At 39.7% G+C, this 12,280-nt stretch overlaps 1 protein-coding gene across 10 annotated transcripts in view; it reads right to left on the reverse strand.

The window, feature by feature from the left end:
* Window positions 1-12,280, reverse strand: part of LOC120538390 (band 4.1-like protein 1) — a 329,511-nt gene that overhangs the window by 23,542 nt on the left and 293,689 nt on the right. For 8 of the 10 annotated variants that reach the window (XM_039767891.1, XM_039767892.1, XM_039767890.1 and 5 more), the window contains 2 exons: window positions 7,650-7,742; window positions 2,785-2,862 (listed from right to left, as the gene is read on the reverse strand). In XM_039767891.1, the coding sequence (XP_039623825.1) occupies window positions 2,785-2,862; window positions 7,650-7,742 (171 nt within the window). Of the gene's footprint in view, window positions 1-2,784; window positions 2,863-7,649; window positions 7,743-12,280 lie in introns of those variants that run through there. The other 2 variants (XM_039767895.1, XM_039767896.1) reach the window with 1 other exon arrangement.

The raw sequence follows: 12,280 nt of genomic DNA on the forward strand, positions 1-12,280 counted from the left end.
TGCCAAATATTGAACAGGTATGATGGCCATGGCAGGACATCTAGGCAAAAACTCTCCAAAAACAACATCATTCCACACCTCAAGTCTGCTAGATGCCACCTTGACACTCCACAACTCATTTGGGAAAAGGTTTTGTGGGCTAAAGTTGAATTCTTCGGAAAGAATATGCAGCCGTACATATACAAGAGAATAGAATACTAACATGGAAATATCAACACAACGGTGAAGTAAAATGGAAGAAGAATCATGATTTGGGCTCGCTTTTGGGGCCTGGAAAGCTTGCCGTGATCAAGAGGCATGTGGATTCCAAGGTTTTGTCAAGGTAACCTACATGATAATGTAAGGGTGGCAATCCACCAGCTGAAGCTCAACAGAAGGTGGATGATGCAGCAGGACAATAACTCTTCTTCCTCTTTTGGCTGCTCCTATTTAAGGGTCGCCACAGTGGATCATCAGTCTCCATCTCTCCCTGTCTTGTACATCATTTTCTGTCACACCGAATGCCTTTGTGTTCTTCGTCACTACATCCATAAACTTCCTCTTTGGCCTTCCTCTTTTCCTCTTTCCTGGATCCATCCTCAACATCCTTTTCCCAATGTACCCCTCATTTCTCCTCTGCACATGCCCACATCATCTCTCACTTGGTCACTGAACCATTGTACCTGTGTTGTCCCTCTAATATACTCACTTATTCCTAATCCCGTCTATCCTTGTTACTCCGAGCGAGAATCATAGCATCTTCAATTCCGCCACTTCCAGCTCTGCCTCCTGTCTTTTTGTCAGTGCCACCGTCTCCAAACCACACAACATAGCGGGTCTCACTACCATTTTATAGACCTTCCTTTTACTCTTGCAGATACTCTGCTATTGTAAATCATTCCTGCCACTCTTTTCTTTGTACCAGATATCCTAAGAATATGGCTGAGCTGAAGCAGTTCTGTAATGAAGAATGATCCAAAATTACTCCTGAACGTTGAGCAGGTCTGATCTTTAGCGACTGGAAGCACTTATTAGAGGTTATTGCTTCCAATGTAGGTTTGACCAGTTATTAAATCCGAGAGTTCACCTACTTTTTCTTACTATGTTTGACAGTTGTGTTCTATAGGGTGTCCCAAAATTCACGCAAGAAGTAATTTTGATAGAGAACACAGGTTTTTAATTAAAAATTGTTCATTTTTAATTGATTCATAAAGTATACAGTATAGGGTTATGTATGGAATAGCATATCAGGTAAATGGCCTCCACGGCCTTGCTGGCACATACGCACTCTTTTGTCGAAATTTTCATTGGCCGTTTTGCATAAATGTGGCTGAATTTCGTTGATACAGCGCTCAATTTCCTCCTTCAAGGCGTGGGTCGTGGGCTTGATGGCATAAACCTTAGACTTCAAAAAACCCCAAAGAAAAAAGTCCAACGGCGTTAAATCGCATGATCTGGGCGGCCAATTCTGATCACCAAAACGGGAAATTACACAACCAGGAAATGACTCATGCAGTAATTGAATTGTTTCTTGGGCTGTATGGCATGTGACACCGTCTTGTTGAAACCACATATCGTCCACATCCATATCTTGCAATTTAGGCACAAAAAACTGGATTATCATGTCGTGATATCGAGCACCATTAGCTGTTATTGCCTGACCAGTCGCATTTTCGAAGAAGAATGGTCCGATGATGCCACCAGCCCAAAATCCGCACCAAACAGTGACACGTTGTGGATGCATTTGTTTCTCAACAATCACTCATGGATTTTCTGAACACCAAATGCAACAATTTTGACGATTAACGAAGCCATCAAGATGAAAATGAGCCTCATCGCTGAAGATGATTTTGTTCAAAAAAGTTTATGAAGTTAAATCACTATTCTGACCATATTTTGTACGAAACTTGCGAACTGTAGCTGCCAAACCTTCATTATTTTTAAAATATTGTTCAACAATGAAAACGCGTTGTTCTTTTGTGTAGCGCTCCATTTTTAATAACCCTGAACTGTGAACTGTCATGCTGTCTTTTTTTTTCGTTGGCAACACTTTACCGCACAAATGGCGCCAAATTCAAATCTTGCATGAATTTTGGGACACCCGCTATAAGGACATGAAAGATTAAAACTGTGTGTGTGTCATTAGCAAAAGCATGTTGTGCTTGTTTATACGTGTGACTTAGATGAAGATCAGATCCCAGTTTATAACCAGTTACTGCAGAAAACCTGGTAATTCTAAAGGATTTGCCTACTTTTTCTTGCCATTGTAAGGAAGTGAGTTCGATATACAAAATCCATTGCCTTTTTTTTGTGATTTCATCTGGATCCTTCATTCTTTTTCCACCCTTTTCTGCTGCTGACTCTCCATTGTTACAACCTCTTTATGTCAACTTATCCCTTACCCAGAAGCAGCACTTGCACTATGCACTACCCCGAGGTGAAGCACAAATTGCTTTCTCATATGACACAAAATTATTTTTTCATTAAAAAACAGTTGAAGGGAAAACCCCAAACTTTTCAAACTTAATAGATAGATAGATAGATAGATAGATAGATAGATAGATAGATAGATAGATGTGAAGGACACTATATGATAGATAGATAGATAGATAGATAGATAGATAGATAGATAGATAGATAGATAGATAGATAGATAGATAGATAGATAGATAGATAGATAGATAGATAGATAGATAGATAGATAGATAGATACTTTATTAATCCCAAGGGGAAATTCACAAATTAGGGTTAGGGTTAGGGTTAGTTGTTAGTTGCATGATCTGCTGGATAGAAGAATATACTCACGGGTGAGCTGCTGTCAATGGCCACAGGCTGGGGGCTACTGGGAGCTTCTTTTATATTGTCACCACCACTACTGTGACTCTAGAAGAAAAACAAGAAAGTGTGGTTACTAGATGGAATAAAACTGAGCAAATCATTACCACAGCGGACACCAAAGTGACACACTGTGTAGAGATGACTCTTACTTTAAAAACTTATTTTGAAACATTTCCATTCTATTGTCATATTTCAGTGTATTCATCATAAAAGATACATTTTGTTTCTCTTTGATGTGTATATGTATTTGTGTTTTGTACAATATGTTATCCCGTGACCCTGTAGTTAGGATTTAGCGGGTTGGAAAATGGATGGATGGACAATATGTTATTATTCAGCATTTTATATGTAATGTGGTGATGGTGTCATACATTGTATGTATGTGCTGTAAATTGTATTTACTTTGTTGCATGTATGGATGTAATGCCAAGAGAAATTCCTAGCAAATAGTTTGGCCAACAAGAACGTTCAAGAAACGGCTCAGATGATTTGCTAGATCTTCGAGTCCAGCTGAATTCACTTAATTCTTCTTAACACCCCTCTCAAGAGACATGTTACATAATTCACATGGATTTTCAAAAGCCCTTTGATACGGTCCCACACCAAAAATTCATTCTGACTAGAAGCTGCACGCATCAGAGCTAACCTACAAAACTGGATCTCATGTTGGTTAACTGCAGGAGGCAAAGTGTACAGATAAGAGGTGAAGGCTCCCTATGCTGTGAGGTCATCAGTGGAGTCCCTCGGGGGTCTGTTCTTAGACTGTTAACTTTTTCTGTTTAAAATTAATGGTGTAGATTCCAGTGTAGTGGAAGAATATCAAGCTGATATTCTGAAACTGGAAGAGTATCAGAAATCAAGGAGGCAACATAAACAATTCGAGAAGGACTGGACAAGTTTGTGAACTGGGCAAACACTTGCAGGAAAATGCAGTTCAGCATAGAAAAAGCAAAGTGCTCCGTATGGGCTAAAGAAACATCAATTATAAATACAAGATAAGAGACACTGTCTTACAGAAAGCAACCTCTGCAACAGATTTAGGAGTTTATGTTGTTTGAAGAGTAGGAGGCGCCACTTCGCCCCAAGCCTTCAAACACACCAACACAAGTCCTGGGTTCAAATGATAATTTAATTTAGTGAATACCTTTACCAACAAAATCTTTTTAAATCTTACAGTAGCACCCACACACAATTCTCTTCTCTCCTTCTCTTTCTTCTTCTCCTTCCACTCCCCAGGTGAGCTTCATCCCTCTCTTCCTGACTCTTTTACTCCCTGAGGTAAGGCATCAGACCCCTTTTATGCCAGGGCCCAGGAGTAATTCTGATGTTTCGGCATTGCCTGTGGGAAACACTTCCGTGTCAGGCAAAAGTTCCTTTAAGTAAGGCCAGTCTGTGGCTGCAGCTCCCCCTAGAAGCACCCAGAAAGGCTGTCTCATGGGACTTCAGTTTCCCAGCCTGCATTGCAGATATCCTTGCAGGCACTGTAGATCAGGAAGACTGACACCTAGCGTACTGGGGGAGTAAACAGTCCATGCGGGTGGTCTCCCCCTGTTCCCTTAATTATACCTCCTGATTTGGTAAGGAATCTTGATCCATCCCACAGGCAGCCGGAACTCCAACCGATGCTTGGTGTCCATGACAGTTGACACAATGTTCTCCTTATCTAATTAATATGCAGAAGCACAAATGTATAAGTTAAGTTTTAGCATAAAAACTGTAAACCTGGAAAGACGTTGTGCTTGTAGCAAAAATTGCCCTATATCTTCCAACGGCCCTGGGAGTATAACACTATTGGGCAGCTTTGTAGGGCACACTGACTGCTGGGAAGAAAATTGAACAAGCAGTGCCTTTAAAGTGGAACCTGAAAGACACCAGGGGGATTGTAATCATCCGTCTGTTTGTTCATACGCCTCTCACACTCAACTGGATTACCAGTCGTCCCTTGGATTACAGTTTCCATCTGGATGCACTGTATGTGCTGTCCTGTGCCTTCTTGTCTCTGTGAGTTCTCTTGATTGGATACATCTTCATCTGGGAAGTGCGCCTAATCACCTCACACTGCATCAGGAACAGGTAGGACAAAACTTCACATTCCTTTTGGAGAGCTCTTTACAAGGTATTTCTTTCACTCATCCATCATCAACTGCCCCTGACATACTGGACTATTTTGGACATTGTGGTTAGTGTTTATTGTTTGCTATGCTGTGTTGTAACTTATTATCACCGTCGGGAAAAGGAGGATACGTGGGTTTGCTTTTATTGTGTGCTCTTTTTCCATTATTTGATTAATACGTTCATGATTATTTATCACTGCCTCTGTGTGTGAGTGTGTGCATGCTGGGTCAAGGCTGGGTGTGTTCCTGGGTCCCCACAAATAAACAAATCACCGACTTCGACTTGTTAGTCTACGTAATGTACTAGTGAGGCCACATCTGGAGGTCTGTGTGCAGTTCTGGTTAATATGCTACAAGGAACAAATAACAGCACTTGAAAATGTGCAGAAGAGAGCAACCAAGAGTGTCCCAGAACATAAAGACATGACCTGTTCTGTAGTCAGCAGCCATACCACCTTCACTTCAGAAGCCATCATCCACCTGAAGCTAAGCGTGTTCAGGCCCGACCAGTGCTTGGATTGGAGACCAACCAGGAAAAGCTTGGGTTGCTGCTGGAAGAGATGTTAATGAGCTGCCTACTCTGCGGTCTGAATGTGGATACCAATGCCCCAGTGCAGTGACAGAGACACAGTGCTGTAAACATGGCACCATTATTCAGACGAGATGTAAAACTGAGGTTCTGACTCACTGTGGTCATAAAAGATCCCTGGGCATCCTTCAAAAACAGTAGGGTGTATCCCGTAGGCATTCTGGCCCTCTAATCATTCCCTGTCTCTAATTGGCTATCTCTCTCACCACTTCACCACCTAATAGCTAATGTGTGGTGAACGTACTGCTGCAAAATGGCTGCTGTTGCATCATCCAGATGGATGCTACACATTAGTGTTGGCTAAAGTGGCTTGCCTCTGTCTAAGTGCTTTGAGTAGTGAGAAAAGTGCTATTGAAAGAATTATTATTATTATTATTATAGGCTTCGGGAATTTGACTGGTTTAGTCTCAAGTAAAAGTGAGATTATGGGGGACTAATCCAGGTCTTCAAAATTCATCAATAGCATTGATCAGGCCAAATTCGTTCTACTAAATAGTAAATCAGACTCACAAGGACACCATGAGTGCATTTAAGAATGAAGCCAGGAAGCACTTCTTTACGCAAAGAGCTGTGGGAAACTGAAACAAACTACCGAGACATGCAGTTGAAGCAGAAACCTTGACTACCTTTAAGAAGTGCCAGGATGAGATATTCGGACAGGTTAGCTGTTAGTTAAACAAACGAGCCTCATGAACTAAATGATATTCTTATGTTTGTCAAATTTCATACGTTCTTAAATGTACAATAGATATGTTTCAGACTTGCTCAAACCAAGGTTATTATAGTTTTGCCTTTTTGTATTAGTTTTTATTTTTGTATTTTTTTCTGACCTTACTTGCAAATTCAGTTTAGTTTTAGTTTTCCTTCATCATGTATTTTTAGTTAAAATCTCATTTTTATTTCGCAAAGACATTTCTGTTTTATTTTCATATCTATTAGTTTTTAATTTTGGCAATTAGTTTTGTATTGTTTAGATTTTTATCACATTTAGACAGAACTGTACACTTAACGGATTTGGATATAATATGGCTGCTCCTGTTCCACTGACAGACTAAGGAGATCGTTCCTCCCTCACACTATGCGACTCTTCAATTCCACCCGGCGGGGTAAACGTTAAGATTATTATACAATGTTATTGACTGTTATACCTGCCTTGCACTCTTACATTTTTTTAACTTGCACTGCAATTTTACTTAATTAATATTGTTTTTATCAGTATGCTGCTGCTGGAGTATATGAATTTCCCCTTGGGATTAATAAAGTATCTATCTATCTATCTATTATATAGTGCATTTCATCTATCTATCTATCTATCTATCTGTCTGTCTGTCTGTCTGCCTGCCTGTCTGCTTGCTTTACTAATCCAATACTTTATCAAATTACACTATTTTTTTTCCAAGATCAAAAGTATTCAGTTTAATATGCCCTGCCTGTGTTAGAAGCTTTTAATAATGGACTGAAACTTCTGTATTATTCCTACTATGGTTTAGTTTTTCATGGTTGTTATATTAATTAAGTTAAAAGTGTCAAGCTGATGTCTAATTACTACACAATATCTTTTCATGCAAATGCTGAAGTTATTTTTTCTGTTGCAGATTACATCTGCCGGTTCTCAGAGTTTGAAAGGCGTTCCACTCAGGCTTGCAACACTAATCTATCTATCTATCTATCTAGCGAAAGAAACATGTGAACATTAATGGGGAAGAACTCCTATATTAATAATTAATAATTCTTTACATTTATATAGTACTTTTCTCACTACTCAAAGCACCCTCCACACAGCAAGGACACAGGAAGCAAACCCTCAATCTCCTTACTGCAAAGCAGCAGCGTTACCACTACACCACCTGCATCCTAGTCTTGATGTGGGAGCAACGCAGCGACGTGACAGATGCGGTTTAGTGATGGTGTGTGCAGAAGCGTTTCTTGAGATCAACTGGATTCTGATGGAGGCTTGGGTCCTGCCTTGTGTCCATTACATCAAGGACAGGCAGCAGGTCCTCACTAGCCTATCCTGAAAGAAAAGTGTTTAGAAAAAGGGTGACGAATGGAAATTGAAGCTGTTAGTCAAGAACAGCGATGCATAAATGACATATATGGCATGACATCAAACCAAAGGAAGAACATACCGGTAATACTGAAGCCGCCTGGGCCGGGGTTGTTTGGGATGGTGTTACCATCTCTTCCTCCTTGTTGATGATGATGATACCACTTTCAAGCTGCTACAAAAAACAGAAAGGGATGTTAAATCACACTGGAGTTCAAATACCAAATGATCAACACTAAGAAGAAGAATTTGAATATGCCTGATTTATCAATGCAAGGCCATCAGCAGCAGCAAACGTCAAGTTTCATTCCTATTTTTAGACCAGTTATTAGTTTAGAATTAAAACCTTAATCTAAAAGACAGTGGTAATTCAGCCCATTATAAAGCCACATTAGAAGCTTGCACAGAAAGTTCGGTTCATAAGCTGTCACTCTCTGCCCTTGCGCATTAATGTACTGAGCGGTTCAAGCTGTTATGTGCTAATGAGGACCACAAGAGCGGTGCTGAAGAATGTGAAAGGTTCAGGTTGCAGCTGCAAAAAGCAGTTTAGAAAGTTAACTTTTCACTTGTTACTGTATTGAAATTTATTCTAATGTTTTACAGTGTTTCTTCAAGTAAATAAGCACTTACTAGCTGCAAAAATAATTTCCTGGGATGGCCAAACACGTTTGCTCGGTACTGTACATAAATAAAATAAATAAACATAAACATAGAATTTTATAAAGTGAGCATTAGTGTCAATCATATTTACTAGTTTCCTAATGAAAAACTAAAACTATTATCTAAAATATATTGTTGTTGTTTAAATGTTAGCTATGCATTTAAGACCTAACCACAGTTGTATTTTATTTCCAGCTGTATGAATCGTATACCGCATATCTATATAGTCCCCGGGTTAAGAACACCCAACGTAAGGATAATTTATGCTAACAAACAGAGCGCCATTAAGTCTATTACATTAAAAATCTGAGGGGTGGGGATCAATCTGTTCTTAACTCAATTTTTCTTTTTGTAAAAACTTGATTGCTTTGTATGGACTGCAATAAAATTAATAAAAAAAAAAATCTGAAAAAGGTACATTTATACTCGGGTGTTTATATGGTTCAAGCGTTCAGTGTACCACACCGCGCAGTTGCAGAATCCCCCGTAAGTTTTTCCTTTGCCTCTTGCAGACACAGTCATGCGCAGACTCAAGGCTTCACTTAAACGTACGTTAAATTAGCCACATGGCAGTCACAAAGCATGCAGGTCATTGCATTGGGAGGCTCTAAAGTTCTGGTGTCGGTCACTGGTTCACATGCCGTAACTGCTGATACGGGGTAGCACAAGCCAATGAAAAAGTCTTAATGTTTCTCAACTATTGAGTCGTGCCGCCGGTGGTCCTTGCTTTGTGAGGGGGTCACTTAAGCCACCGGAAGCCCTCCATAATATGAATCCCCATTTCTATATTAGTTTATTTCACCAAGGGAGAGCCCCGATCACAACTTGTTTCACCATATTTTGCAATTGCTGCTAGTAGGTTGCCAATGAATTTTAGTAAGCCAAATGGCTGCGGGACCATAAAGCTTGAGAAACACTGATTTAAGGTAGGATGTGTGGCCCGTATGCATAAGAATGGAGCAGAATCAATGAAAACAAACTTTAAAGCGCCTTCCAATTGTCAGAGAGCATGTGAGACCCTGTGAAATAATAACGAAAGATACGGCAAAATGGTTGGTCATTTCTTGATTTTAACACTGTGTTAAGTGTATGTGCATACAAAGGTAAAATATATATTATATACTAAGACCAAATTTTGACTGATGCTAAATAAGAAGTATATGTACATGTTCCGACTCACCTACAAATTCAACTTAAAGATAGACTTAGAAATGGATCTCATTCATTCCCCGGGGATGGCCTGTAACAATTACACTGGACATCAACATTTTTTGAAAGTTTTGCTTCTTGAAAAACTTTTAGTTATTAATAGCCAACCATACGCCGCATATTTAGGCCGGTTTTTTAATGAATTTTAAGGACAGGGAGAAAATTAACATTTGTAAAATCGGTAATGTAATAAATCAGCAAGAAAAGCAACATTGTAACAATGCACGGAACGAACCAACACACAATCGTCCGTGACTGAAAACTGGTGGACCGCCATCGCGCCCCCTCGTTCAGTAAGCACTGCCTGCTCATGTGCCCACCTCCAACTTGTCACTCGAGTCGTTGTCGTCTTTGTACAGTCCAGATGCACCTGTGACTCACGTAAACTTTTCATTGCTCTGTGCGGTTTTGGCTGCCTTTCTATATACAATCCACCAAGACACCCGACCATGGTAGTAGCGAGGTGGGAGGGGGGTGTGTACAAGGGGTAGGGTGGTAATGGCCCACCCATGCCTCTCTGCGCCGGGTAGACACGCGCTCATAATTATTTATTAAATGCTAAACACTTCTGGAAAGACACGACGAATGTTTGTCGCGGATGCGAATTGCTGTATGTAGCGTGTAAAACAGTTTGCTATGGTGCACGCGGTCGTGTGTCGTAACCGAAAACTCGGTTTTTAAAGACTGCTTACTTCATCGTGTTTTAACCTCAGTTGTAAAGGATTGTTTTAAGGATCCAATGGGATACCCCTCGCAAACCGTTTTACATGCTGCATATGGCGATTCACCTCTGCGAGAAACACGCCTCTATGAACAGTCAACGTGGCTCGGAGATGCATGTGGCCTCTATGACAGACGAATATAAATGACGCTGTTTTTTCTGTGTCGTCGCATCCGAGTTGGTGGGTGTGGCTCTGTGAGTTGTCGTCGTATCCAATGGTCTTGGAGTTGGTGGGCGTGGCTCCTTCCTGCGTGCACCATAGGTGTCTTACTTGTCAGCGGCTTAGTGAATCCACGCCCCTTCCGGCGTGCTTTCTATGGGTGTCTTGCCTTAGTGAATTATATATATAGATGATAGACAGCTTTATGCTGAACACAAATATAATTTCAGATTGAGTGTATTAGTTTAGAAATCTGGAGAAACAGGTACTTAACTTGTATTGAATTTAGTAAGTAAGTAAGTAAAATTGATTTATAAAACGACTTTCAGGGACATGACATTACAAAGGGCTCTCAACCACTGACTTGCGCTGCCAGTGGTCCTTGGTTTGCGAGGGGGTCACTTAAGCCAGCGTTTCTCAACCTTTAAGTGTTTGCGACCCGAGTTTTCATAACAGTTTTAATCGCATCCCCCTAACGTTTTTTTGAAAGGAGCCCACTAATACCAATTTGTTCTTTTTTAATTAATGATATATCACAGATGCATATTTTATTATGCTAGTGGTCCTTGGTCCGCATGGAGGTCACTTTAGCAATTGAAGAGGTGAGTTCCAAAACCCGCTAAGTACATTGTTGGCGAACTTTAGGTGAAGCATGGTTGTGACTCATCAAAGGGTTGGCTACGTGCTTGGTATTGAAGTGGGCTTCAAAACCTGCTAAGTACCAAAATATAGTGTTATAAATTTTGATGTGAGTTCCAAAATCTATAGAATATATTCTCAATATGCCACACTCAGAGTTTTAGGAAGAGACTGGCAGGTGCTTAACTACAAGTCTGCAATTGCAAAAGTCTGCAAAAATAAAGCTCCCATTTCACTTGACAAAAGTTTGAGTGGCGGAAATAACAAGAAGCAACATAAACATTAAAGACCACGTATTTGGGCGACACCATTGTGAAACTTGGCAGCAAAATAAAAAAAAAAAACTTGTCAGCTGACTCACTTCCACTGAATTGTTGTGTTAATCCAGCAAAAGCAAAGGATGTCGAAATGCTGCTTAGCAAAATGGGAGTCAATATGGACCAACCGCAATCAGAAAAAGTTAAAGAGTTCTACCTCCCAATCATTGGAACAGCCAACAAAAACACTAAACCAATGGCAGACAGTGATACCGAAATATATGATGAAGACGATGTAGAATAGTGACATTCTAGAGATTGCTTATAACTTGTTTAATTTACTACTTCAACAATGCTTAACAGGAATTCATGACTTTTAGCATTACTTTTTAGCTAAATAGTTTAGAGACTAAAAGCTCTGTATTTCTTTTGTTATATAATAAAAATATTTCAAGATCCAGAGCTCTTTTGATGAAAGTTTCTACTTATAGGTTTATGGAATAGCATTGATTTAGCGTCAAAACCTGCTAAGTACGTTTTTTTCCTATTTTTTACAAAAATGTAAAATATTCAGATTTCTGAGATGTCCAGCAATTGACCTTCAGTAATGTAACAACCAACATTCTGCAAAAAGAATTTTAAAAATTTAATTTCAAATACTTAAAAAATATTTTTCTCCTTTCACAAAAAGTTGTCTCCTGTACTTAGCTGATTTTGCAACTCAGCTCTTCAATTATAAAGGGATGTACAAGAAAAAACACATAAAAGTTCCATCCAAATACAACCAAACAAAAATAAATAAATAAAATAGAATTACAAGAACAAACTAAAAATAAACAAAAAGTCCAAGCAGAGATTACAGAGCTGTGTTCAAAAGTCTGCTTTAACAAAAATATCTTAGGTTGCTTGCTAAAAGATTCAACTGACTCAGCCGTGCAAGGTGCTAATGGAAGACCATTTCAGAGCAGAGCCTTGTGTGACGATGTGGGTTCTGGCTCCACGCTCCCATGGCTGTTTGGGAACCCTTGAACCCAACACCGTCGATAATGAAACCGAGTGAGCTAGTC

Source organism: Polypterus senegalus, chromosome 10 (assembly GCF_016835505.1).
Source record: "Polypterus senegalus isolate Bchr_013 chromosome 10, ASM1683550v1, whole genome shotgun sequence".
In the NCBI taxonomy this organism is placed as follows: Eukaryota; Metazoa; Chordata; class Cladistia; order Polypteriformes; family Polypteridae; genus Polypterus; species Polypterus senegalus.